This window comes from Nipponia nippon, unplaced genomic scaffold (genome assembly GCF_047370975.1).
Source record: "Nipponia nippon isolate SJK-2023a ecotype South Korea unplaced genomic scaffold, ASM4737097v1 scaffold_3, whole genome shotgun sequence".
Lineage (NCBI taxonomy): Eukaryota > Metazoa > Chordata > Aves > Pelecaniformes > Threskiornithidae > Nipponia > Nipponia nippon.
The window spans coordinates 45,248,289-45,273,785 of record NW_028262347.1 but is presented as its reverse complement, the minus strand read 5'-3'; the positions used below and the strand labels follow the sequence as shown (position 1 = coordinate 45,273,785).

Below are 25,497 nucleotides of genomic sequence, written 5' to 3'. Positions count from 1 at the left end.
CACTGGCAGGGCATAAGAAGCTGAAAAGACTTGACTGGTATAAGCACTATCTAGCAACAACAGAAATATCAGCGTGTTATCAACTAAATCCAAAACACAGCACTATACCAGCTACTAGGAAGAACATGAGCTCTATCCCAGACATCCTATCTTTCTTATAAGGCCCCTTTAAGTATTGAAAGACCACAATAAGGTCTCCCCAAACCCTTCTCTTCTCCAGGCTAAACATCCTTAGATACTTCTTTGTATATATTGCATCTTATATATGCAAAATTATTGTATATTTATATGTACACACACATGCACAGACACACCAATTCTGATCATATGAATGAGACTCCTTTTGATTTGCTTAACTTGAGAGTACGGACACTTTCAACTCTGTTGAGTTAAAAGTACTAAGTTGATAATTTAGGACCATTCATTTATTTCCCATATTTACAGTGTCATTACATGAAACTGAATAGGTAACTGAGTGAGAAAGTATAGTTAAAGAACAAGGATCATATATTAAATGATATTTTTAGATGGAGGAAGAAAAATAAATTATATATATTTTGGTTCAACAATAGAAGATCACTTTCTGCACAGAACCAGCTGACAGCTTCAGATAAGAGGCCCCTCACAAAGACAGCTTTGATATACTAAGGGCAGATGATAGTAAGATGGGGCAATACAAAACATTAGCTTTAGTGGAAAGGTTATTGTTGATGGGTTTGTTGGATTTTTTTGAAGAAAATATCTAACATTGTTTTCTAGTACAAATGTTAAAAGAAATTACAGTGACTTTTTTTGTTTGTTTGTTTAATTTAGATGATATATTAAGAGGTCAGACTCATTTTTCAGGGATAACTATACATTTCCATGGAAGAAACAGCAGTGGGATTTCACAGATTTTACTGGGAACTTGCATGCTATGTAAGTTTCATGCAGGCTGAGCTTCAGTCTTAGGGACAAACTCTGGTTTTGCTGTGTACCCAGAAGTGTGTTTTACTGATATTTAATTATATTACTTTTTTTTCAGTTTGAGATACCAACGCTAATATGTAATTTCCAGAAAAGCAGAGTTTCAATGCATCAACCTGCAAGGCTCATTTTCCAAAATAAATACCAACTTCTTTAGTCAGTTAAGTCCTCCACTTGAGTAGTCAGGAGAGATTCAAATGTACTCTTTACATTTTTTGTCCTCCCTAGTTATGTGTCTGTTACACTGAAGGAGCATCCTCCTCAACAGATCTGTGTGTGGCATGGTCTGCCTTCCAACTTCTTTTCCACCCAAAAGTCTACCTTGCAAGTGGGCTGTGAGTCTGACCCACCTGGTGGCATTCAGCTTTCCTGGTGAGTCTCAAACTATTGGGCTCTAACGTGTCCCAGGGCTGCAGTCAACCCTTACCCAAAAGCATGCTGCATATGACTGGCAAGTTTGGTCTTTACTAGGCCTGCAAGACTTGTCTTCATTGCTGCATTGCTCTCAGACCCAGCCTTTACAGACAGTTTTAAGACTTAAAGCCTGCCAGTGGGTCTCTGAGGTGGCTGCAGGAGAGGAACGACATGTCATTTGTTCATAATGATGTTGGCAATGAGGTGAGACCTGAAATTGCTTGTTGGTTTTTACAGAATTTATCCAGAACAAGCCCCAGGAGCTTTGAACTTTTCTGTCACTTGAAACTTCAGACAAGTGCAGAGCTGTCACAAGAACTATTGTCAGGATTAAAATTCTGTCCAGATTGTCTAGGGATAGACTGGGTAAGGTGGTAAATTTTCATATCCTTCATCCTTTGTTCCCTTCTATTGTAGGAGCTCTCTGTCTTTCTCAATTTTTAGGTACTAAATCTAGCATAATGAAAACCTATGTGCTGTAACACCAAATAACATTATTGTTGAAAAATGGTAGAATCATAGCATAACTTAGGTTGGAAGTGATCTCCGGAGGTCATCTAGTCCATGCATGGCTAACTTTATAACTAGATTAGGTGTCTCAGGGTCCTGTCCAGTCAAGTTTTGAAATGGTCTTCCATAAATGTGAACACATTGGTGGGATAATTGTTACAGATAGGTATTCAGTATGCAGTCTGAATTTTAAATATACCTTTGAGATTATTAAACTACCCTTTGCCAACATCTGGATATCACACTTCTCTTTCTCTTTAGAACAGGCAATATGAATGGCATCTGAGAATATATTTTGTTACTGTGAATTCACATAACAACTTCTCAAAGTTAGTAGAATAGACTCATACTATCAAAGATATCACATATATCTGCTGTATCTATGGTGTAATGTACCATGATATGCCGTGTTGACCTTATGGTCTTCAGTTTTAATAGGGGATGTTTGTTTTGTAGCATTACTTCTAGTCCAGCCCACACTTAAAAAAAAAACGCAAAAAAACAAACCAATTGATTCTGCATTAGTGTACATTTGTGTACATGTATGTATTAGTACAATATAGATCAAACCGATTTCAACTTGAATTGAAGTAATCATGTGAGATGTGTGGGATATTACATGGACAAGGCTTCACTTCAGGATAGGCTTAGCTGAAGCCACTTTCCTAGTCTGAGTGCAGAGAATAGGCAGTGAATTTCACTATGAAACATAAACTTGAAATATTGTACCTATGTATTGTAGAAGTGTTCTTTTTGATTTTGTCTTGTTTTTTTTCTCCAACGACTAAACAAATAGAATACTTTCTACAGGAATGGCTTTAGAAAGTAGGTAACAGGTCTATTCCTTTTGGGCTTTTTACCTTGATGACTGTTCAGATGGCTTGCTAAGCATGACCTCAGTTACTTCCCCCATGAAGAGATGAGACATAAGGGAAGAAACGGTTCATTCTGACTCACTAATTAATGTGAGTAAATAGCATTTTGGACTGTGGCGAGTGATATAAGACTAGTCACCACAAAATTCTTGTCGAGAAAGACCAAATATTGCTCTGAGGGAGAATTTTTTATTTCTGAGAGTACGATTATCATTATTTTTCTAGCAAGTAGGTTCCACCTGTCAGATAGCTACATTATAGAAGTCAAAGAACTGGGGAAGATTCTGCACTGGTTTCTTCAATCTGTCAACAAATTAGATTTATTTGGTGAATATCTTTGAATTTGTCAGCAGCTTTGAACACCACTGATTATAAAACCTGACTTTCTGTCTTATTCCATGTCCTTATTTTGGACATGGCCTTGAAATTAGTGCTGTAGTGCTCACATCATAACTGAGAGCAGGAGTTCCTGCTTTACCAGAGCTTTGACTGGGGACTTGCTAAGAAGGTGTGGATTATACCGATGATGGTATGTAGGAAAATATGTCTTGTTTCATGTGACCTGAACAGCAAGATCACTTGAAAGCTCAGTGCAACCAACCAGTTAAAAAAATGCAATTGCTACATGTTGTAAGCTCAGGAATATCGATCGATGTTAGACTTCATGAATTTTCACCTATTTCTCGTAGGTTAATTTACAGCATTAGCTAAAAATTTGTTTAATTTTAGTGCTTCCACAGAAGCTTGAAATTGTAGTCTTATATGTCCTTTGTCACTATTTCCATCTAGTTGTGAAATGCAGGCCAGTTTGGTGCATACGCGGGCCATTATTTGTGATTATTTTCTGATGCGGTCTTGGAAACTCCAGGAGGTGTAGCTTGGCTGTGTATGTACCTAGAGGGCTTTTCGTAGGCGATGCATTTTCTGAAAATGTTTTCAGTTGTGCCACAGCCTCACTGGAGGCTTTTCTATGTGGAAACCCAAAAGAGAGAGGAGAAGGAGCCTGGAAACATTTCTGGGTCCATCATTTAGGATATGGCTTGAGAATCTGTCCCCGTGCATGTGGTTCACAGCAAATAGTAGCTGAAGTGCTCATCCCAAGCAAGAATATGTGTATGTTCTAGAGCTTAATTTCCAGTATTTTCTATCCCTGTTGACCCTGTTTTCTCCTCTGATAAATTTTAATGCTTATGCATTTTCTCAAGGAGAAAGACCAAACTGTAATAGAAAGTTTCATGAATATTAATTCTAATAGGTTATAGTTACAAGGTACAAAGTACTAAGTTGATGCTATAATATTAGATGCATTCCTGAATGGAATAAATATTTTATCAACATGCATGAAATGGGGATTGCTGCATTACTTACACTGCATAACTCATTAATGGATTTTGTATCTCAAATGATTGCCAGTAAAATCTTCATGACAATACAACGTATTTGCCTTAACATGCATAGTTTGAAGACAATTTTAGAATTAATGCACAAATTTTATACTTTTTATTCAATGTTTTTCTTTCATTTCTCTTCTCTTACACCTGACATTTTAGGTACTATGAGTCCAGTTGGATAGGAAATTACCATGTCTATAGGGAAATAGCCTTACGGCATTGAAATGTCAGGGATCACTCATTTCCAATTACATACAGTTTCCCATAGTAGGCCTGAAGAGTCAAAATATTGGACCTTAAACCTATCAGCTGCTAGAATTGAACACCGTTCATTTTATACCTTTCATCAATAAACGTTTAATCACAGTTTTACAAGAGGAAAGTGGGGGAAAACTGTTTACAAGATAATTTGAAAAATTAGGCTAAAGTTACTCAGAGATTATTGCTGTTAACAGTGATGGACAGCAAAGATGAATTAGTTAACAGAGCTCAGATGCAGCAGTCAAAAGTATACAGTAGATCTACCTTTTCACACAAAAGTGCAAAATTATCAGAAAACATCATATATAAGATGTACATAAATCAAAAAAATGTACAAAAATGTGTAAACTATTTACACATTAATCCGAGTGCATTTGTTTCAACCATTTTTAGTAGCTGTGTGTGTATAAACATTGAGATTAAATTTAATAAGCATTAAACCATTATTAAATAAAGATGTGTGAGACTGAACTAATGAATGGATACAGTTATAATGTGTATGTTTTCTTGTGCTGAGATCTTGTTTATTTAAAACAGTGTCATGCTGACATAATGTGGGCTGTGTTTTCTTTACAAAATTCCGGAGCAAGAGTGGTGTTAAAGATCCATTTAAACATGATACGTGAATTGACCATGAAGTTTCTTTGCATGGAAATGTTCTTGTCAAAAGTAGCTGCTTTGTATGAAGTGAAATCTCCTTTTAAAAGACAAGAAAAAAGTATTGTAAAAATGTTTTCAAATATTTAAGGGTGCAAATCTAAAGAAGGGAAATCTGACACAAGTGACTTAAGAACTTGCCAGCATACATGGAGAGTTTTGCTTAAAATTCAAGATTTACTCTTTTTGTTACCACTAATAGCGTAATTCTCCTTTAAAACATTTAAAGTTTTAAACTATTTCAAATATTTAAAAACTGTTACAAATCACAATGTGAAGTTGATTGATTGGCAATATGTGGTTTATAGATAGATGAACATGGATACATGCCTGTGGCTGTTATTAAATATATTGATAATGTGCATATTTTTGTTTACTGCAAAAGTCATAATATACAGTCAGGCTTAACTTCCTCATAAATTATAATAATAAAGTCATTATAAAATACATCTTGCAATATGTTGTATTTTCCAAATGCTATATTGTGCTATTAAAAATACTTGAACCCAAAAATACTGTCTTTTTGTCAGTTCTGAATACCAGGTTTACTGAATTGAGTTGGTAAATAGTCACAGAAATAATGCTTAGGTCAATGTTTACTTTAAGAGATGATGAAGCTCAACTATAATTAGCATGAACATTGTATGTATTGTTACATATGCTCTCAACAATGGAAAGAAATTGCTTAGAGGTTTAGTCTAGAACTGTGTGGGTTTTTTTAATAGCAGTCAGGATACATTGAAGCAGAGGTTTAAAAAGTGCTTCTAGAACTTTTTGAAAATTTCTGCTGTTAATTTCCTCTGAAGTAAATACTGAGATCTGAAGAAATGTCATCTTGTCAAATTACCTACTAGTTGGGGTCTTTCTAAAGAAGAATGTTGTATGTTGAGCTCTGCAAAAATAAATTAAAAAGTCATTAAAAAGGAGGAAAAATAGTATTCAATGCTAAAATATATACTTCAGCTAGCTGAAGGGACTTCCAGATTTTTAACTGCACATAGCTTTTTTCCTACTATTTTTCCACTCTTATGATTGTTTGGTGCAACAGAGAAGTCTGAGACAGCATGAAAAATTTATCAATTTAATAGGTAAATTCTACCTAATAATTCAATAGGTTTACTTCTTTTGATATCTTTCCATAAAATGTTTTAATCTGGGGGAGAAGATCCTACTTTCTTCAAACCTTACAAACAGGTAAACCTCTTGCTTTGTGTAGAGACCTCAGATTAAAGTTAGCCATGGAGCTATGATTATTTCTCCATAGTTATCTGACTGTTTGACAGTCCTTCAGAGTTCACTTCTGAGAATACAGTACAGAACACCGAAGTGGCTTACTATTTGGTTGTTCTCAGTGCCTCATGAGCTAGGAAATGTAACAATACTTTCAATTTTTTTGTGTGAATTTCAGTTGAGCCACATTTTTGTTCTCCTAGATCAGCTTGCTTGAATGATAATAACATTCATCTTGTTAGCATGGTGTAATTTAAATATACTGTAGCACTGTACAAAATTCTTTTCCATTCAGCGGAATCTCTGTTGCCCCCTTTTTCAGATGACGGTTGCTGCTGGTACGAGCATTGAGAATAACATTCAAAGGACCATATCCTGCCCTAATGTATGTTCAAAAATATCTTGGATTTTTGTGTAATTTAAATGTGAAGCCTCCTTATGTGAATTTGATGTTTTGTTGCCCGCAGAAGCTTGTGCATCTCGAGGTTACTTCACATTTTATATTTCAGGGTCAATGAATATTGTACTACAAGTGAGGTCTCAGCCTATCAAAATTACTGAATTACTGTCATTTTTTTCTATATGGTTTGATGGTGCAGCTAAAGACGGTGATAATATATTCACAGTTCCTTCTGCGTTTACCTTGCTTCCCACCCAGCTCAGTGCTCCTGTCAGTTGAAGTCAGTAGAACAGCAATAGGCAAAATGAGGAAAGCAATGAGAGGCTATATTTATTCTACTTAGCCTTGTTCTAAATTGGATTTTGATATAAAGATGTGTAATACTAAATTTGAAAGGAAGGTAGTTTCATTTTTCTTGCTTAAACAAATATATCCCATGACTTAAAATAGAAGAAGGGAGGAGTTACTATTGCTCCTGAAAGGTAGAATAAGAAATCTATTTTGTTAACAAAAGAAGCAAATTATTCACTTGTAGTATAATAGGTCATTTATCTTTTTTTACTAAAACTATTCAGATAATGGAAAGTCATTGGGCCAAAATTGAACTCTTATACATTAAGGGGGAAACATTAATGAGAATTTGGGATGTACCACTGAGAAAAGACTGTGGCTCTGCATTATATAGAAGCTATTTTTTATCATGTAATATGTTTAATAATTTATTTTTCAGCTAAAAATTATCATGTTTATAGGGGAATGGGCAGAAAGAATTCTGGACAAATATTTCCATCACCTTAAGTTCTTTTAAGATATAACAAATAATCAAAGTAGAAGCACAATATAGTTAAAATAACTAATAGCTAAGAGAAAAAAACCCTGTGATTTAATATTGGCAAGAAGTTAGTTTGTCCTCCCTACCTGGGAGAAAAATTCAACATTTTAAAACAATCTTTTTTCTGGAAAGTTTGTGCTCTTAAGGGAACATAGAGAAATTCATGACTCTGCATTATTAGAAGATACTGCATCTGACTATCTGAATCATTATGGATTTCTGAATACATTCCTTGAATGGACCAATATTATAAATTCTTAGCTATGTTTTGTGCTGTTCGATTCCGGTTTCAGACGTGCTTCTATGCAGAGGAAAAAACCTTCTTCAATACATAATGTATGATTAATCTCCAATCTCTTCTGGATTTTCAACATGACACTAACTTCTCCAAGGCAATTTTCTTATTTCTGTCTGAAAATAGTACCGTTTTAAATGGAAGACAGTAATATGAAAGATAATAATATGACAGAATTGACAAGCATGGAAAAATGTGGGATTTCAGATTTAGTTATAGAAGCCTGTACCATTACTTCAAAATTGTTTGGGATCTTTTAGTTTATTTTCTTTTTTTTGAAAAACACATTAAGATAGGCTCTCAATAGATGCTTTCTTAAAAGAATGAAATAAACCAACATCTCAGAGGTTACCTTTTATTCTTTGGATTATAACCGTTACCACTAAAATCAGTAAGCAATTCATTAATTGCCATTGAGCAAGAACGTCCTTATTCTTGCCTTTAGAGATCACAAGAATCGTCATTGTAAACTACAGTTCTTAATTATCCCCCATTTTTAATTTTGTTCCTTCTCTTTGGACTTCTGTGAGGATTTTTTTTTTCTCAAAAAAGAAATATATCAGCCTCCACAAGAAAGGGGATAAAATTTAGAATTCATTAAATGTTCTCCTAATTCCAACTCCTGATTTTCCTGTCTAAAGTTTAATGTTGAATTTAACGTTGTTGTCTCTGCTCTAGAAACAATGGAGGCTAGAGTCAGTCTCACTTGTTGGGTCTCCAAAGGTATCAGTCTTTCTCTGTTGACTAAAAAGAGGACGTAAAAGGCCATCTTGGCTTAGACACCTTGCTTATAGGTGAATAAAATCAAGTACTACAAACCCTGTTTTCCCAATGTAGCCTCCTAAAAGCATGGTGTTCAATTAAGCTATGATGCAGCTGCTTTCAAAGAAGAAAACAAGGTATATGATTTGAAGAATCATCCCCTCTTAAGATAGTTTGCATGGATTGTCACTGAGGGGTCTTTTTTCTCTTAACTTAAGCAGTAGGTTAGGTGAATAGCTTAGCCTAGACAATAAAGACCATTCTCAAAGCTGAAACTTGGAGAAAAATTTAATTCCTGTGTAGATAACAGTGAAAAATCTTGCAATTCAGTTGAAAGACTAGGCTTCACAATTTCCCTCTGGAATCTCTCCATGAACTAAAAAGAATTCTTAAATGGTCTTTAATAAAAAAGTTAGTCCCCATTTAGATTTCATTTTTAGGGTAAATGCACTAAAAATAAAAACTTTCATGTTTAAAACTACTGTTTATTTCCTCCCCAAAGGAAAATAACACAGTTCAGCCACAAAGGGTGTGAAACAAGCTCTTGCTGTTACTATTTACTTATACCCAAAGTCATTGTCAAGTGGTCATGAGGCCTAATTTTAGATTCTCACTTTATAAATAGGTGCAAACAACCAAATTCTGAACTCTGAGGGCTCTTAACAAGGAGATACACTATTTGTTCTGTTTCAGACTTCCAAATAATTCTCAATGAACGTTTATCTTATGCAGATGATTTCTTATACTTCCTCAAGTTTATTTTCAGTTTTATCAGCTTTTTGAATTTTTAATTAATAATGACCAAATGTCCTGTTAGATACAAAAGAATCCTGGTCAGAGACAGAACATAATCCCTACCAACATCTACATGTCATCCAAATGCACAAAGCCTTCAGCAAGAGCGAAGAGAGGAAATCTGCACTCACCCTTTCACCCAGCATCTTGCGGGGAGGACAGGAAGGGAGGGCAGTTCTGCTTTACAAGTATTTCTCTTGGCACAAGATCTTCCTGGGGCACTGTAACAATTGCAAAAGCAGATCCAGCTTCAGTTTAAAGAAATACTGTAACTGAAGAGAGTCATCCAAAACTTAATGAATAATTGCAAAGTGTTTTATTCATTCCTAAATCCTCTAGTTTTCTGGTGATTGGAAACTGTTTATACAGGTATTCATTACTGAATAAAACCCAACTCCTTAGACCTTTTCACAAGTACACTTTTATATTATGACTGATTGTTCTTATGCTAATTAAAAAAAAAATCCTAAAGGAACAACTTAATGCACTTTGTAATATATGAGAAAGAAAATTAATTAAATAATTTATTTTATTCCATTGAATTCCAAACCTGAAATTACCTGTGTGAACCATAGTTTTAATAACTAGCATTAAGGCTGTCAAATCTACAGCTGCAAGTGTTTGAATGCATGGTAACTTTTCAATTATTGGGCTGCTTTATTCTGAAATGTTTTCTGGTTTCTTGTAATTACTGTGAATTGCACAACTTTGTATTTCTGCCTTTTGTAAAAGGGATAGCTGTGGAGGATGCTCTCAGAAGCATAAAATTTTCAGTCAGGATGTATTGCTCTGGTTCAGCATTTTAATTACATGGCATTAATTATACCATTATAATTAATTATAAAACTCAGTTATTTAGTCAAAAAAAGGCACAATTCATTTGATTTGGATTTTCTGGCTCTTAATCTCAGACCTAAAATATATTTCTAGAAGTACTCATCTAGAAGCAGAGTTTGAGATGCTAAACTGTACAGAAAATATAGAATAGATTGTTCATGAGACATATATGCTAAAATATTAAAAAAGGCTTTATTAAGCCTGACTAACATCTCTTGATGTTATTAGTAACAAATGTAAGCAGGTTTTTAAATATAAAGGATGTATAGTGTATCATTTTGCTTAATAGAAATACACTGCAAAGCTTGCAATAAAACAGAAACTCAGATATTGAGAACTCAGATATTATGATGATTTTCAAGGTACAATTTCGTGGGCAGTTTCCTATGAATGAAAAAATCTGATTTGCATGCTGTTGCTCTATGAAGTTTACACCTCCACAGTCTTCATTATAGGCCTCAATTTACCTTTATTCCCACATAAACTTTCTGTTTTCTATTTCTCATTATTATAAATTGTTTACATGACAGAAGCTGAGTGAAGAAATTGATATTATATAAAATAGTAATATGCTATTGCAGTTTATTCCCTTCTATTACGTATTGTGTTGTGGGATACTAACAGGCACTCAGCTGCGAGGTTTGCTGTCTTTCGTGCAGATATGCCAAATGTTGACTATATCTCTCTCTCTATATATACGTATAATTTTTATAGATTAGTCTTTAAACAACCACTACAATTGCTGTATACTTTGAAAACACTGTTTCTTGATAAGAAGTAATTTCTGTAGATGTACTCTTAAAGTATACATGCATTCTAATATGCCTGGATGGACATTACTGATGGATATAGAGTCATTTAGACAGAACGGTCTATCATACTTTGATATCTCAATGCCATTACTTGATGGCTGGAAACAGTGCAAGCTAATGGTCAGAACAAAGACAGGACACTTTGTATGCAGATCCAGTTGCTGTGGTTGCATGACCTTGAGCTTCTGCAAAATGGCAGTATTAATGCTCCTTTTTTTTTACAGCTCTTTAAGGTCCACAGTAAAAATGTGAACAGCAAAATACAGAAGAAAATGGTGGCAGGTATTAAACATGCTGTGTTTTCTTCATTCGAAACAGCAGAACTTAAGTCTGTGGTTTTTTAAAACAAAATTGCTCTATGTAATAAACGAAAACATACTTCACTGCATATAACTGCAAAGAAAACTAATTATTTAATTTTAATCAAGTGCAAAACCAATGCATTTTGTTATTGCACCATCAGCTATTCCTCTACTCTTTCATGGAAAAGCCACATTTGTTCTGTCTGAAGGAATATATTCCTTCAGGAATTCTTCATAGAGCTAGTCACAAGTTTTAGAGTAATTACTTTGAAAATGCAGGATTTTTTAAGTTCCAGCATATGTGATTCAGGCTGTTTTGTTTGGGTAGATGTTTTTATCAATTGCATAGTTTAATGTGAGTAAATTTTTAACATCAATGGTTTTGATTATGTTATGGCTTTAGACAAGATATAAAGCATGTATGTAGACATTTTCTACAGTAGTTCTGTAGGAAAACAGTGCTTGTATTTTATCAAATTCAGCTGTTATGCAGCATGTTATAAAACTGCTGTTTTTCATTCATCAGCAATCTTAATTCTTTTCAAAAGGTGTTGTGGGAGGGTTACAGTAAGGCGGGGAAAGAGAGAGAAAGCTTTGGTAATATACAGATACCGTAAAATATCAGTGTATTTATTTTTCTCCCAAATGAGAATGAAACTGTACTTCCTCTGCTTTCCAGATACTTTTTTTTTCTATAAAAGCTTAAATCCTGCTTGTTTTCATAACTTTGTTCATATGAATAAGCTGAGCTTGTTTTTTTCCTCAAGTTTGAGCCAAATGCCTTTATTCTCAGGTAAACTGAAGCAGAAATCATTTTTTCTATCCTGGGAACATTTCTGAGATTGAGAGAAAAAAATAATCCAGAAGTACTACACACAGGAACAAAAAGTCAGAAGCCTAAACATAACTACAAACCTCCAACCTTTCTCAGGTTGCTGTGAAAGCTCCCTGAGCTTTCAGCTCAACTCCTTCAACGCTTTTTCAGCCTTCATAGGATTCAGGGATTTACCAAATAGTGACCTACCTCTTGAAGCTACAAACCCATTTTATGTGATCACCTGACACTTTCAAATGTCAGACCCTCTTGGCACACAGATGTCTTATTTTTGTCCATGGAAGGAAAAAATTGTAGGGAGGTTTCCTTTCTCAAGCTTTTACCCAGACTCCATAGTTCAAAGTCGTCAGGAGTTACTTCATTAACAAATAAACTTGCAAACAGAAAAGCAATTACAGTTCATTCTCACTGCCAATGACTGTGCAGCCCTGTATTTTGAGCATGACACTAATCTTTTGGCCCTCATCTCCCATTTCCCTGCCACAGGGCCAGCAAATCTCACTGTGCAGATCAGCATTTCTGCATCTGCTCCAGACCTTGTGACAGGCAATTAGCTGACAGATCTGTTGCCTGTCCAGCTGTGCCAAGTGTGTTAAATCTTAAGGTAGAAAGAGATAGCAGCAATGCGATGCAGCTGGGGAGATGTATCACTGGCAAATGTATGTCTTAGCAACAGCATGGTGTCCTGACCTTCAAGTATGTGGCTGCACACTCATGGTAATGCTGCTACGTGCACAGTGTCAGTGTCCCAGCATAGCTTTGCAAGCAGTCCAACACTTTTCCACGGCAGTTGGACTGACACAAGCCCGATGCGTTGATTCCACTCATTTGAGAGATTGAAAATTGCAAAATGGAAATCAGGAATTTGGAGTTGTAGCAGCATTAGCAAGGTATTTGCAAGGAACAATGCTAAGATGATATCTAAGTTGTTCCACACCCTTTTAATTTTAATTTTTATATATGCATTGGGAATGGACACAGTACCGTATGGTTAGGTCTGTTTTCAACTACAGCATGCAAATTTATAGGTTCTTATCTGTTGCATCCTGGGAGAGGAAACAACTTTAAAATCAGTACATCAATACCACAATGAAGAGTATTATATGAAAAAAATCTTGCCTGGGTTCACAGAAACTAGATGTTACCAGACAGCTTTACTGTGCAGATCCACTGGAGTGAAATACCCAGGACCCTTAAGCTAGGCATTCCTCTCTCTGTGGCCCACTGAGAGGTTTAATTGTTGTTGTTGTGGGCTGACCTTGGCCAACATCCAGACACCCACCCAGCTGCCTCCTCACTCCCCTTCTTCAACAGGACAGCGGGAGAAAATAGGATGAGAAAGCTCACAGGTCAAGATAAAGATGGGGCGATCACATAGTGGTTACCACATGGGCAAAACAGCCTTGACTTGGAAAAATTAGTTTAATTTATTGCCAATTAAAATAGATTTGGATGGTGAGAAACAAAGACAAAAAATTAAAATAACACCTCCCACACACCCCCACACTTTTTCCCAGGCTCAACTTCACGCCTTCACTCCCAACTCCTCCATCCCCGCCCCCCCCCCCCGCCCCCCGAGCGGCGCAGGAGGATGGGGAATGGGGGTTGGGGTCAGTCCATAACAGCTCCTCTCCACTGCTCCTTCTTCCTCACACTTTCCTCTGCTGTGGTGTGGGGTCCTCCACGGGCTGCAGTGTGGATATCTGCTCTGGTGCCTGGAGCACCTCCTCCTCCTCTTCCTTCTCTGACCTGGGTGTCCACACTGTGGTTTCTCACTTCCTTTTTTTCCCCTTCTCCTTTGCCTGTGTGGCATTTTTTTACCCTTTCTTAAATACACTTTCCCAGAGGTGCCACCATCTTGTCTGAGGGGCTCAGCTGTGCCCTGGGGAGGGGTCAGCTGGAGCTGGCTGGAACCAGCTGTGTCTGGCACAGGGCAGCCACAACCTCTCCTCAGAGGCCACCCTGCAGCTCCCACTGCCAGCACCTGGGCACCTGCACCCAGGACACTTGTGTAGCTGTGCCCTGAGCATGCCTCACACATGCAAATCAACAAGCAGGGATGAGCACTGCCCATGTCCATCTAGTAACTGAGATTAAAATGTCCAGCTTTCAGACTCCTCTATGAGCCACCATCTGCAAGAGCAAATGAAAAAAAGTTGGTCACTTCAGGCTTTCTCCCTCTTCATCTCATGTCACGTCTCAAACCAGCTTCCATGTGCTTTCAAGGAAGGAGCTGAAAAGAACAGAAGCACTTACCTAGCATTTTCTGTTTTCTTCGAGACTTCCCCACTGGTTTTCTCTTTTTTTTGTTGATTTTTTTTTGGTTTTTTTTGTTCCCCCCCCTGCTTCTGAGACACATCTTAAGTGAGAAAGCTTTCAAGCCACAGAAGGAAGATCTAGATTTGGAAAGAACTATATTTTGCCTGACTTTTAAAGGAAATTTATGCATATAAAGATGTCCTTTGCAGGGAAAAGCAGATTTTCATTGGTTTGGTAACATTTTGCCTCTGTATTATCACTGAGAAAAATCTTAGTCCTATTGCCAGAAAACAGATGGAAGGAAGTCATTCCATGACAGAGATTTAATGCATAGGAAAACATTTTCTAGATAACAGTGATGCTCCTAGATACTTTCAGTTACTACTCTTCTGGAATTTGCATTTGTCTTGGAAAACAGATACAGAAAAGCCACCAGCTGATAATGACTGAGAAATAACTCATTTGGCAAAGGCCAATTGGCAAATTCCTTTGCAAGAACAAAAGAACGGCATCCATCCCTTTCCTGTACCCTCCTACTCTGGTCCAAATGTTACTGCTGACACTTTCCTGCACACTTTTTATACTGAGTTAAGAGAGCTGGAAAGAGAGCTTGACTCTTTCCTACAGCCATTAGCAGGCTCGGTCATCATCCCCTTCCAATAACATAATCTCAGTTTTATACAGCTTCAAGGATCTGTATCCAGTTTGACACCATCATGAATCAAAATGAAATTTACATCCCAGCATTCTTACTGATCCTTACAAAAAAAGCCACCAACCACAAAGCCAGCTACAGTCAAAACTGTCCCCCACCCAATGAAACATTGGGAGAAACTGTCCTCAAAAGATGACTGTTGTGCTTCTTGGCAAATATAAGCCTAAATGGATTTAGAAAATCCTTCTAAATTTTTATTTACCTGTCTTTGCCAATGGCTGTCAAGTATTGTGGTTTTGTTAGCATTAGAACATAAAGTCATTTTTAATCTATTCAAGGCATGGATAATTGCCACTCACTATGATTGGTGAAAGTCTGCGATAAAATGCTCACTGACTGTCATCTGAGTCTAGGATTTAGATTACTTGGGATATCTAGCAGTTTCTTAGTCATAATCTTGTTTGTTTTAAATACTGTGTGTTTATATGCTGATATTTCAATTAAATGGAAGTATCTGACTAAACATCTTCAGCTCTAATTTTAGTAAAGAAGAATTAAATCTGAATACTTGTAACTTGATAAGTGCATCAAATGACAGGCTTACTTTTCTGCAACCAGTAACACTACTCTTTCTTGCTTTGGTTACATGTAAATTTTTATAGCTACTGAAGATGTTGACTGACTCCTGGCAGTTTAAATAGTCGATCATTGTGAAAAGAACATTATTCAACATTTGCGATACTTTTCAGTCTCCTAAAAGATGAAATCTCCCCAAATAGCAGGCCATGTCACTCCCAGTGTGTCTGAAAACAAGTTCACGTTTCCGTTCTGCACTTTTTCTGCACTACAGATTCAGAAAGTTGTAGTAAGCTACGTTCTACTCTGGGTAAGTGAGTGAGAAGGGGTTTAAGATAGAAACATGAGTGTCTAACTCTTCAGGACCAGGACCAGTGAAAAAAAAATCAGCTCAGATTCAGTTTATTTTTGTGTTTAGTTCTCAAGGAATCCTTCAATTAAACTAGGTAATGAAAACTTGAAATTTCTTATTTTCATGGGGGTTTAATTGACAACAGCAGAAACTCACAGTTTTTTTCTTCCTTCCTATTGTATTGTAATAGCTGATGGCAAAGAATATCACTTTATAAAGCAATCAGATGTTTTTTCATTATAATATTATAATATGCTAATACGTACAAAATACACTTTTAGAATCATTGTCCAGTAGGTTGAAATAGTTTGAATTATACTAAACAGATCGTTCAAAATCTCAAAATGGGATTACTCAAAATCTTAACAATTATGAAAGTTTAAGTTTACATAAACTCATGGACATGGTATTTTTTTTACAAATTCTGATAATGAAGGTTTGGATTGAATCTTCTAACATATTTTAAAGCTGAAGTTAAATATACATAATAAGGATGAACAATCATAATCTAATATGTGTTTAGCCACAGTTTAAAAAACCTTTTTTTTACACCTATGTGGAAATCTTTATTTTTTATTAAAATATATGCCTAAACTGCATAATGAAAGTGTAAAAGGACAGCCACAAAATGACAGTAAACCATTAGTTCACAGAGCATCAGTATTAGTCATGTTCATGCTACTTACTTTTAATATTGATGTTCAACAGTTCAGCACTGCTCTCCTGGTCCTAAACCTTCACAGAGTGGCAAATTGTGCATTTCTGTTGTGAAGTCTGTGAACATGAGGGTTATGTCGAAATTGCACTTCAGGTGTTTGATGGGTCATTGCATCCACCCTGTGGTTCTTTGCTGCTCCTGGCTGTGATCAGAGCCCATTGCTGTTCCTGCCTGCCCTGCCTGCCAGGATGTTGCTTTCCCTGACAACAATGATTGTAGATATAAACCACTCTGATTTACATGGGGATGTGCCTGGGGCACATCCAACCCCGCAACTGGAAGGAGTATCTTTTTCCCAGTGTAGATACAGCTGAGGTGAATATGCTGCCAGGCAAGTTTGATTTAAAACGGAATCAGTTTCTAAAACCATTTAGAAATGGTTTCTAAAAAATGTAGCTAGAATCTATGTAAATGCATCTAAATTCCTCAGAAGATGGTAGAAGGGATTGTATGTGTGACAGATAATGAGACAAATTGATTGCTTTGGTGAGTTACAACAGTGTTCCTTCAATCTAAATCCCATAATGCAAAACTTCAATTTATAATGGCAATAGCTGCTGGTATTGCGGTTGCTAGCTGTAACAACAGAACTAGCATGGAGTCTGAGAATAACATGTGAGTTTTGAGGACAGCATAACCCCCATAGATGTTCAGAAAACCCCACTCAAGCTTTGCTCCTGTGCTTAGTGTTTAGAGCTACTCAGAATTAAAATTAAAATCACTGCAGACTCTGAAACAAAGACATTTGATGGATTATATAATCCGATTAGAGCTAGGACTTCAGTACTGCTAATAGTTAATGTTGATTGATTGATGCTGAAATGTACTTTTGGTGCTGGGGTCTTCTGCTCTGTCTTGCTTTTGGTGTACCTGGGTGAACCTGGGAGCCTTCTTTCTGTGGCTGCTGTGACACCTTTGCTGGAACCAAGGAGAGGCAGAGGAGGGAGCTCTCCCATGCAAAGGGGAAAAATCCTGGACTAGAATGAAATAACGACTAGATTGAAAAGGGCAGCCAAGGACTGGAAGGGGGAAAATAATGATAAATCATTCAGCATGGAGTCTGGAAGCAGGTGGAAGATCAGAGACACCAGTGGGAACAGGGGCTGGTGGCTGTGGGGGAGGGACACGAACTGAGACAGATGAGAAGTAAGAGTGGAGAAGGAAGTTTTCAATGACACAGGTCTCCCAACTGAAAAAGCAGATCATCAAAAAGAAAACTTTTCATGGAAATGTATCAGGTTTTATAGGAAAAATGTCTCAGGTCTAGAGACTGAGGGAGGGTGAAAGCATGACAGAGGTGACCCCTCAGAAGGTATCCTGAGTTCCCATAGACAAAATTCTGAATGCTGGTATAATAGTGGCTTGTGTGCATGAGGCACTTCTGTAGACAACCATAATCATCGTACTGGCACCTAAATAACACTCTTGCACTCTTCTAATATGGCCCTTTTACCGAAATTATACATACATACATACAAATATATTACATTTTGAGTGGTGAGATAGAAATTTTGTTGTAATTGTTTCCTCAGCCAATAGTTCTGGTGTATTAAACTGCTAATAGTTGTCGGCTAAGAAGAAACAAACATGCCCCAAGAAAGAAAAGGAATTGTTTTAAAGCTCAGTATTACTTAAGCACTTGTTTCATGCTTACAGCAAATTGGAGTTAGAAATAATTAGAAAGCATACCGATATTGCAAATGACAGATCAGGGGAAAAAGCTTACACCAAAGATTATGTTTTGAATTTCCTCAGTGCCTTAAGGAAGTCATTGGCTTGGAAATGCATAAATGCTTTATGCAAAAATGAATGAATATAATACTAAGGCAAGGATTAAATTTTATTTCAGTTTCCCAAAGGAAATGCCAGGGGAAAAAAATCTATGCTATGAGAATTCTAAACTGTATATCTCAAATAGAGCATAGTTATTTTCTTTATCTGAGGAGCCATTATGACAGACCATTAAAAGAAATTCATTAAGAGAAACTGTCCCTCCAATGTTACGTTTACACTCTGATGCTGCTGCAGGGTGAATTAGTTTATGTTTGCAAGAACATAGAAGTGGGAATATGATCCTTCTGTAGAGTTTGAATTTCACCTAACCTTTGAATTGCACCATTACTTTTTCATTCATAAGTAGTAAGCCTATTAAAGGTTACCTGGGTAGTGATACAATGAATTTTGCAGCTCCTCGTTTTCCGATTAAATTGTTGATGCATTTTAATCTAGGTAACTAACACAAGCACAAAAATACTTTAGAAGAGCTTGTTGTTCATCAGTTATTTGTTGTCTGATCTTCGTTATATCTAATTATTTTATGTATGTAAAATATTTTTTTTTTACTAGATACATCCATCCTTTGTATTACACATCTTGGAGACCCAACAATATCAAATTATTCATCAGGTGGCTTCTTATTCCTTTATTCCCTATCTTGTATTTTGCATAGTAAAATTACATAATTATACAATAGTACATAATTATACAATAAAGCATAATTATAGGGTAAGGGAGAAGTGTGAAGAGACAGATGGTTTGAAGTAAGAGAAATATTTAAATATTAAACAGAAAGAACAAAAAGAAACATATTTAGGGACAAGTGAGCAGAAAGAAACCTTATGAACATACTTCTAGAAAGGCATCCTGTGGTTTGCTAAACATATTAAACTTTCTCTGTCTTAAATATATACTTCTTCTATATGAATAGATTATTCCCCAGACAAATAATGAACAAATTTTACTAACCATGACTTCTTGATTTTGATACGTATTGGGTTACTTCTTGGCTTTATTATTCTTGCAATTAGACTTAATCCAAGTTTTATACAAATGGAAAAAGAATCCTTTTCAGATCCTAGTTTTAAAAACTTCTCGGGATTAGTCTGACTCTTGCCAAATTTCTGTTCTGAGAGTAGTATTAACATAATTCTGAAAACTGGATAGTGAGAAATTATAATAAATTTTACATAAAGTGAATAGTTTCTCCATTTTTTAAAATACTAATTTTAAAAATATCTTTGAAGAAATAACCTTATTTTATTTTTTTTAAATAAAAAGTAAAATGAGTTCTCCTGTCTTCTCTTCGGTCACGTCCTCCAGGTGAGGATCAAAAACTACTAACAATTTTTTAATTTTGTCATGATTTATGGAATCAACTACTACTGCATTTGAGGAATAGATAGATTAATTTTGAGAGAATTGAAAAAGAATGAGTTGAGAATACTTTGAAGCATGGATCCCCAGTTAGATTTATATGTGGAGCATGTGCTAGCAGGCTGGTTTCCTGTCATAGGTCCTTGATATGCAGGAAGATCTGGATAGGCTGGAAGAGTGGGCTAATATGAACCTTATGAAGTTTAACAAGGACAAGTGTAAGGTCTTGCATCTGGGAAAACATAATCCAGGAGTGCAGCACAGACTGGGATCCACCCGACTAGAGAGCTAGAGATTCCCCCCTGTGGAAAGGGACCTGGGGGTCCTCGTGGACAGGAAGCTCAGTATGAGTGAACAGTGTGCTGCTGCGGCCAAGAAGGCCAATAGGATGCTGGGTTGAATCAAAAAGAGAATCACCAGCAGAGATAAAGAAGTCATTATCCCTCTCTACTCGGCGCTTGTCAGGCCACACCTGGAGTACTGTGTACAATTCTGGTCCTCATTATACTAAAAAGATGTGGACAGGCTTGAGAGGGTCCAGAGAAGGTCCACCAAGATGATCAAGGGTCTGGGAAGCCTGCCGTATGAGGATAGGCTGAGAGAACTGGGCTTTTTCAGCCTTGGGAATCGGAGGCTTAGAGGTGATCTCATCACCATGTACCAATACTTAAAGGGGAGCTACAAAGAAGATGGAGACTCCCTTTTTACAAGGAGTCACATGGTGAGGACAAGGGGCAATGGGTACAAGTTACTCCCAGGGAGATTCCGATGGGACACGAGAGGTAAATTTTTCACAATGAGAACAGCCAATCATTGGAATAATCTCCTCACAGGGAAGTGGTTGACTCTGCTACGCTGAACACGTTTAAGGTTTAGCTGGACATGGTGCTGGGCCATCTCGTCTAGACTGTGCTCTTGCCTAGAAAGGTCGGATCAGATGATCCTTGAGGTCCCTTCTAACCTGGTATTCTATGATTCTATGATATCATCTTCTTCTTCATGAGCTCATTCTGTGCCTCCCCTTGAAGGGCATGATCCCTACCAGGGAGAGGGGGAAGGAGAGCAAGAATGTATTTGGTTACAAGATTATAAGAATAGAAGCAGAACTGTTTCCACTTTGCAAAATTATCAAAGAAATAAAAATAGCTTGTGTATATTGTGAAAAAAGCTTTACTGGATTTCAAAAGTAATAGAAGTACCTCTTAAAATGGTCTAATTTTTCTGGTGAATTAAATAAGTACTTTACTATTGACTTCAATATATTTTGCTCATTTTCATCAGACGAAAATTTGGCACTTTGTCTCTTTGATCTACTATTTTGCTAAAGCAAAATAATTAGAAAATTGCTGAAATATTATTAACTCAAGCTTACACTGGAAATCTGTTTCTTCTTGCAGCCATGCAAAAGGCAGTTTTATATTTCCATTTAGTTTCAGAAGGATTTTTTTTTTTTTCAGGCATGTATCATTACTGAAGCTTTGTTAGGAACTGTTACCTTTAAATTAGTTTTCTTTTTCAAATATAATCCTCAAATTTCACAATACATTTTTATTTGTTCCATAAACAGTGTCTTTGATATTTCTCTTAAAGCAGATGAAAATAGATACAGAACTAACCACTTGTTCAACTCAATTGATTTTAAAATATTGGGTAAGTATCAATATTTATCTTGAAAAGGAATCAATTTTGATTGATAGCTATATGTTTAAACAACATCTTTGAAAAGATAGTTTCTCAAGATGTATTGTTTACTATTAGATCCAGTTAATCAATATGTGAATTACCTGCCTGGCTATTTAAAAGAATATGGTTTTCATAAATTACATGGACTGTAGCTGGAAAGTCTGACGTGAGGCTATGCAGTCACACTGGCAGTCTTCCCTCATTTTTATTTTCTCACAGGTTTACACCTGTTTTAACTCAGAATCCAAATCCAAATTAAGTTGGTAAAAGCAGATGAAGGGTAAAAATAGGACTAAGAGTTCATAATCTGTTTAGTATTTCTAAATTGAGATACATGATGTGATCTATATGACATAGCCTGCATCAAATTGCATTTTGCAGTCACAGTTAGTCCATGGTAGGTCCATTTTTTCTCCAAGAGGCAGGAAAAGACTGGAAATGAGAGTGAGTTTCAATCCTGTGAATTACACAGTCACCAGAAACAAGCATACTGCTCACATATAGGAAAAACATTTCTTCCTGGGAGCTACTGTAGGAAAAAACCCTGTACTTCCTAGATACTGTTTCATCTTTTTCTTCCATAGTACAGTCTGGTCTTATGACCTCCTGCCCACAAACAGCATAACATCCCTGTTAATTTTCCTGTTCTTACATCCCTTTGAGGACAAGTCTGAGCCGTTATCATGGTACAGTTTGAAGATCTCGTTTAACCTCCAAGTCCAGGACCAGCTGTCCAGGTGGCGTACACCTGGGGGCAGTTTTAGCATGCAATAGATTTAGTTCTGCAAAGAAAATATGCCTTACAGGGTGAGGAGACAGGTTTTCAGGGACTATCTTGTGGTATAATTCCTTTTTGGTAACTATGTGTCACCTGTATCTATATATTTTAACTAGTCCAAAATCCTCCAAAGGTATCCCAAAAGCCATATCATTCTCTCCACTTCCTGGTCTCCCCTTAAAATATTCTATTCTCACATAACAAAAATTATGACATTTTTGTGGTTATTCATTTATTAGTGTGTCTAAGGAACAAAAAGGGGTTGTATAGGGTCCCATGGAAAATTACATTTTTATGAAGATCTGACCTCTGGCAAAGTATGTGCTCTTATTCTTCACTCTAGAGCTGTACCTGAGAATGAGGTCTCCTTCAGACTGTGTCTCTGTCACAGCTTGTGATATCATGCACTCTTCAGCTGTAAGCAGAGGAGATAAGGTTGTTCTGATTGTATAAATGAACTTTATTTGGCCTGAACAAAAGCTTTTGCCCGAGATCAGGACCAGGAAGGAGAGTGAAGTGGCAATGCTATAGCAAACACTCTTAAGAATTCCTAGCAGAGTCGGAGAGTCAGGGACTGGAAGCCACTGCAGGACATCCTGAGTCTTAAATCTCAACCAGATGCTACAACAGCCATGTGCAGATTATAGTGTTATTCTGCCAGACATGTGGACAGCTCACATTGCAATCTGGGAATTGCAGGCTGTGGAGACAGACACTTCTATAGCTGGCATAAACGTACACTGCTGCTTATCCTGGAAGGCACCCGAAGGGTAGGGCAGCACAGAACAGTTTTTTCTTGTTGTTCTATCCTGCACTTTTCTGTCCTTGGATACAAGGATCTCCTAGTGTTGTGGTTTAACTCCAGCTAGCAACTAAGCACCACACAGCCGCTCACTCCCCACCCCTTGGTGGCATAGGGGAGAGAATTGGAAGGGCAAAAGTGAGAAAACTCGTGGGTTCAGATAAGAACAGCTTAATAACTGAAGTAAAATAAAATACTAGTAATAGCAGTAGTAGTAATAATAATAATAATAAAATAATAATACAATAATAATATACAAAGCAAGTGATACACAATATAGTTGCTCGCGACCTGCCAACCAATGCCCAGCCCATCCCCAAGCAGTGATCGCTGCCCCCCCAGCCAACTCCCCCAGTTTATATACTGAGCATGACATCATATGGTATGGAATAGCCCTTTGGCCAGTCTGGGTCAGCTGTCCTGGCTGTGCCTCTTTCCACCTTCTCACTGGCAGGGCAGGGGAAGCTGAAAAGTCCTTGACTGGTATAAGCACTACCTAGGAACAACTAAAATATCAGTGTGTTATCGACATTATTCTCATACTAAATCCAAAACACAGCACTAAACCAGCTACTAGGAAGAAAATAACTCTATCCCAGCTGAAACCAGGACACCTAGTCTTTGTTTAATCTGTCGCCAGGAACACTGCAGTAGTGAAGGACAGCCCTGACTCTAATCTACTGCTACACCATGGAGATTCCCTGTAGCTGGAGGTGATTGTCCACAGCTGTAAACTGTTAGAATGGTCCCAGCACAATTTATCCCCAGGACAACTGGCTCTCACCCAAAGCAATTCCCAGGTTTGGCTTGGGAGTTGTCATGAGCCGGAGATAGCAAGCCACTGAGCAATTTGCAGTAGTTGCCCTGTTTTGAAGGCTGAGGAAGTGTAATTAGCATAGGTTTGGCCAGTGTAAGTATGTAATTTTGCCTTTACCCTTGAAGTGTATCGAGTTTCCACTTGTAGCTTTTGGTGGCCTATAGAAGAATGTACTGCTGTTGCCTAGGTCTTCAAAAACACAAACAGGAATGGTTAATTCTCGTGCCTGTCAGAAAGCCCCTGTGCTTTGCAATAACGTATTTGTTCTTATAGTCTTCACTGCTATTTTTATATACTATTCTTTTACTTAAATGTTACACATATTTTTAATTAATTGTTATGTCATTCCATTGTATGACATCTGGAGGTTACTTCTATTGTGTTGGATTTCTTATCCTGGGGTTCATTTGAGTTTTTTTTTCAGTGATAACACTGTTAGCTACTGTTTACATATTTTACTTTTATTTCCATCAGTTTCAGTTATTGTTCATATTTCTGCCATTATTTTGTTCATTTGCTTTCCTGCTTACAATTTAATGCAGTTTTCAAAGCTGCTTCATTTTGCTGAAAAAAAAGACTTTACTGTTAATCGGGAAAAGGAGGAATGTATTCTCACAATGTTACTTCGACATAAAGATGAGAAAGAGAATGGAAATGAGAGCTCCCACTGAAAAGTGAGCTGTGTCAAAAGGTAGCATGGCCCATGTTGCTGGCCCACGACTCTGTAAAGGAAGAGTTTGCAATCAAAGCACTGAAGGAGAGCACACACAATACTGGCCCATCAAGCTCTAGATTCTACTGTATGAAAGTGTATAATTCAGCTCTCCTCTGGCATTACTGTTTGTTTGTCAGTCCAGGTGGCTGTGCTGTCTATCTTTTCTCATTTCGGTTGATTTATCAGGAAAATTGATTATGCAGCATGTAGCTGAAGCCAATTATCTGTCATGTTGTCACATTGTCTCTGACTTGTCCCTCACAATTTACTGCCTCTTTTTTTATACTTAGATTGTAAGTTCCTTCAGAGAGAAATCATATCTTTCTCTGCTTTCATACCACACAGTATGATGAAATACTAGACCTTGGGGTAGGGTTTCTAGTGCAAATTTATAAAAATGATTTAATATGAAATAAATTTGTTGTGTGTATAGAGTGTTATAGCATAAGGAGTGAAGGGAAAGTTATATTACTTTCACTTGGATCAGCCAGAGTCAATGTCCAATATATTTGACCTTAATGAGAAAGTGTTTCCAAGTATTGTACTGCTGGTGGCAAAAATTTCCAAATGCATGGGATGATATATTTGGGTTTCTTAATATTTTCAAATGACATAAAAGCACCAGCTTTCTTTGTCAAGTTTTGGTAGTTTAGTTCTTGTCCCTTCAGAAAGAGTTTACTGGTTTAGGCTTCTAAGCCTGACTGACTTTTGAGAGAGACATCTGAAGTCAGACTCCTAACTCAGGATAGAGGAATTCCAACTATATAAATCGATAACTATATAAATCGATAACTCCATCCTTGAGGAGGAATCCA

At 36.9% G+C, this 25,497-nt stretch overlaps 1 protein-coding gene across 9 annotated transcripts in view; it reads left to right on the top strand.

Annotated features, from left to right (window-relative positions):
- The window catches only part of PPFIA2 (PPFI scaffold protein A2), a 352,807-nt gene that overhangs the window by 176,843 nt on the left and 150,467 nt on the right, over positions 1–25,497 (top strand). For 5 of the 9 annotated variants that reach the window (XM_087765242.1, XM_087765238.1, XM_087765240.1 and 2 more), the window contains one exon: positions 6,627–6,689. The exons of the other annotated variants lie outside the window; for them this stretch is intronic. In XM_087765242.1, the coding sequence (XP_087621368.1) occupies positions 6,627–6,689 (63 nt within the window). The remainder of the gene's footprint in view (positions 1–6,626; positions 6,690–25,497) is intronic. 9 annotated transcript variants of the gene reach the window in all.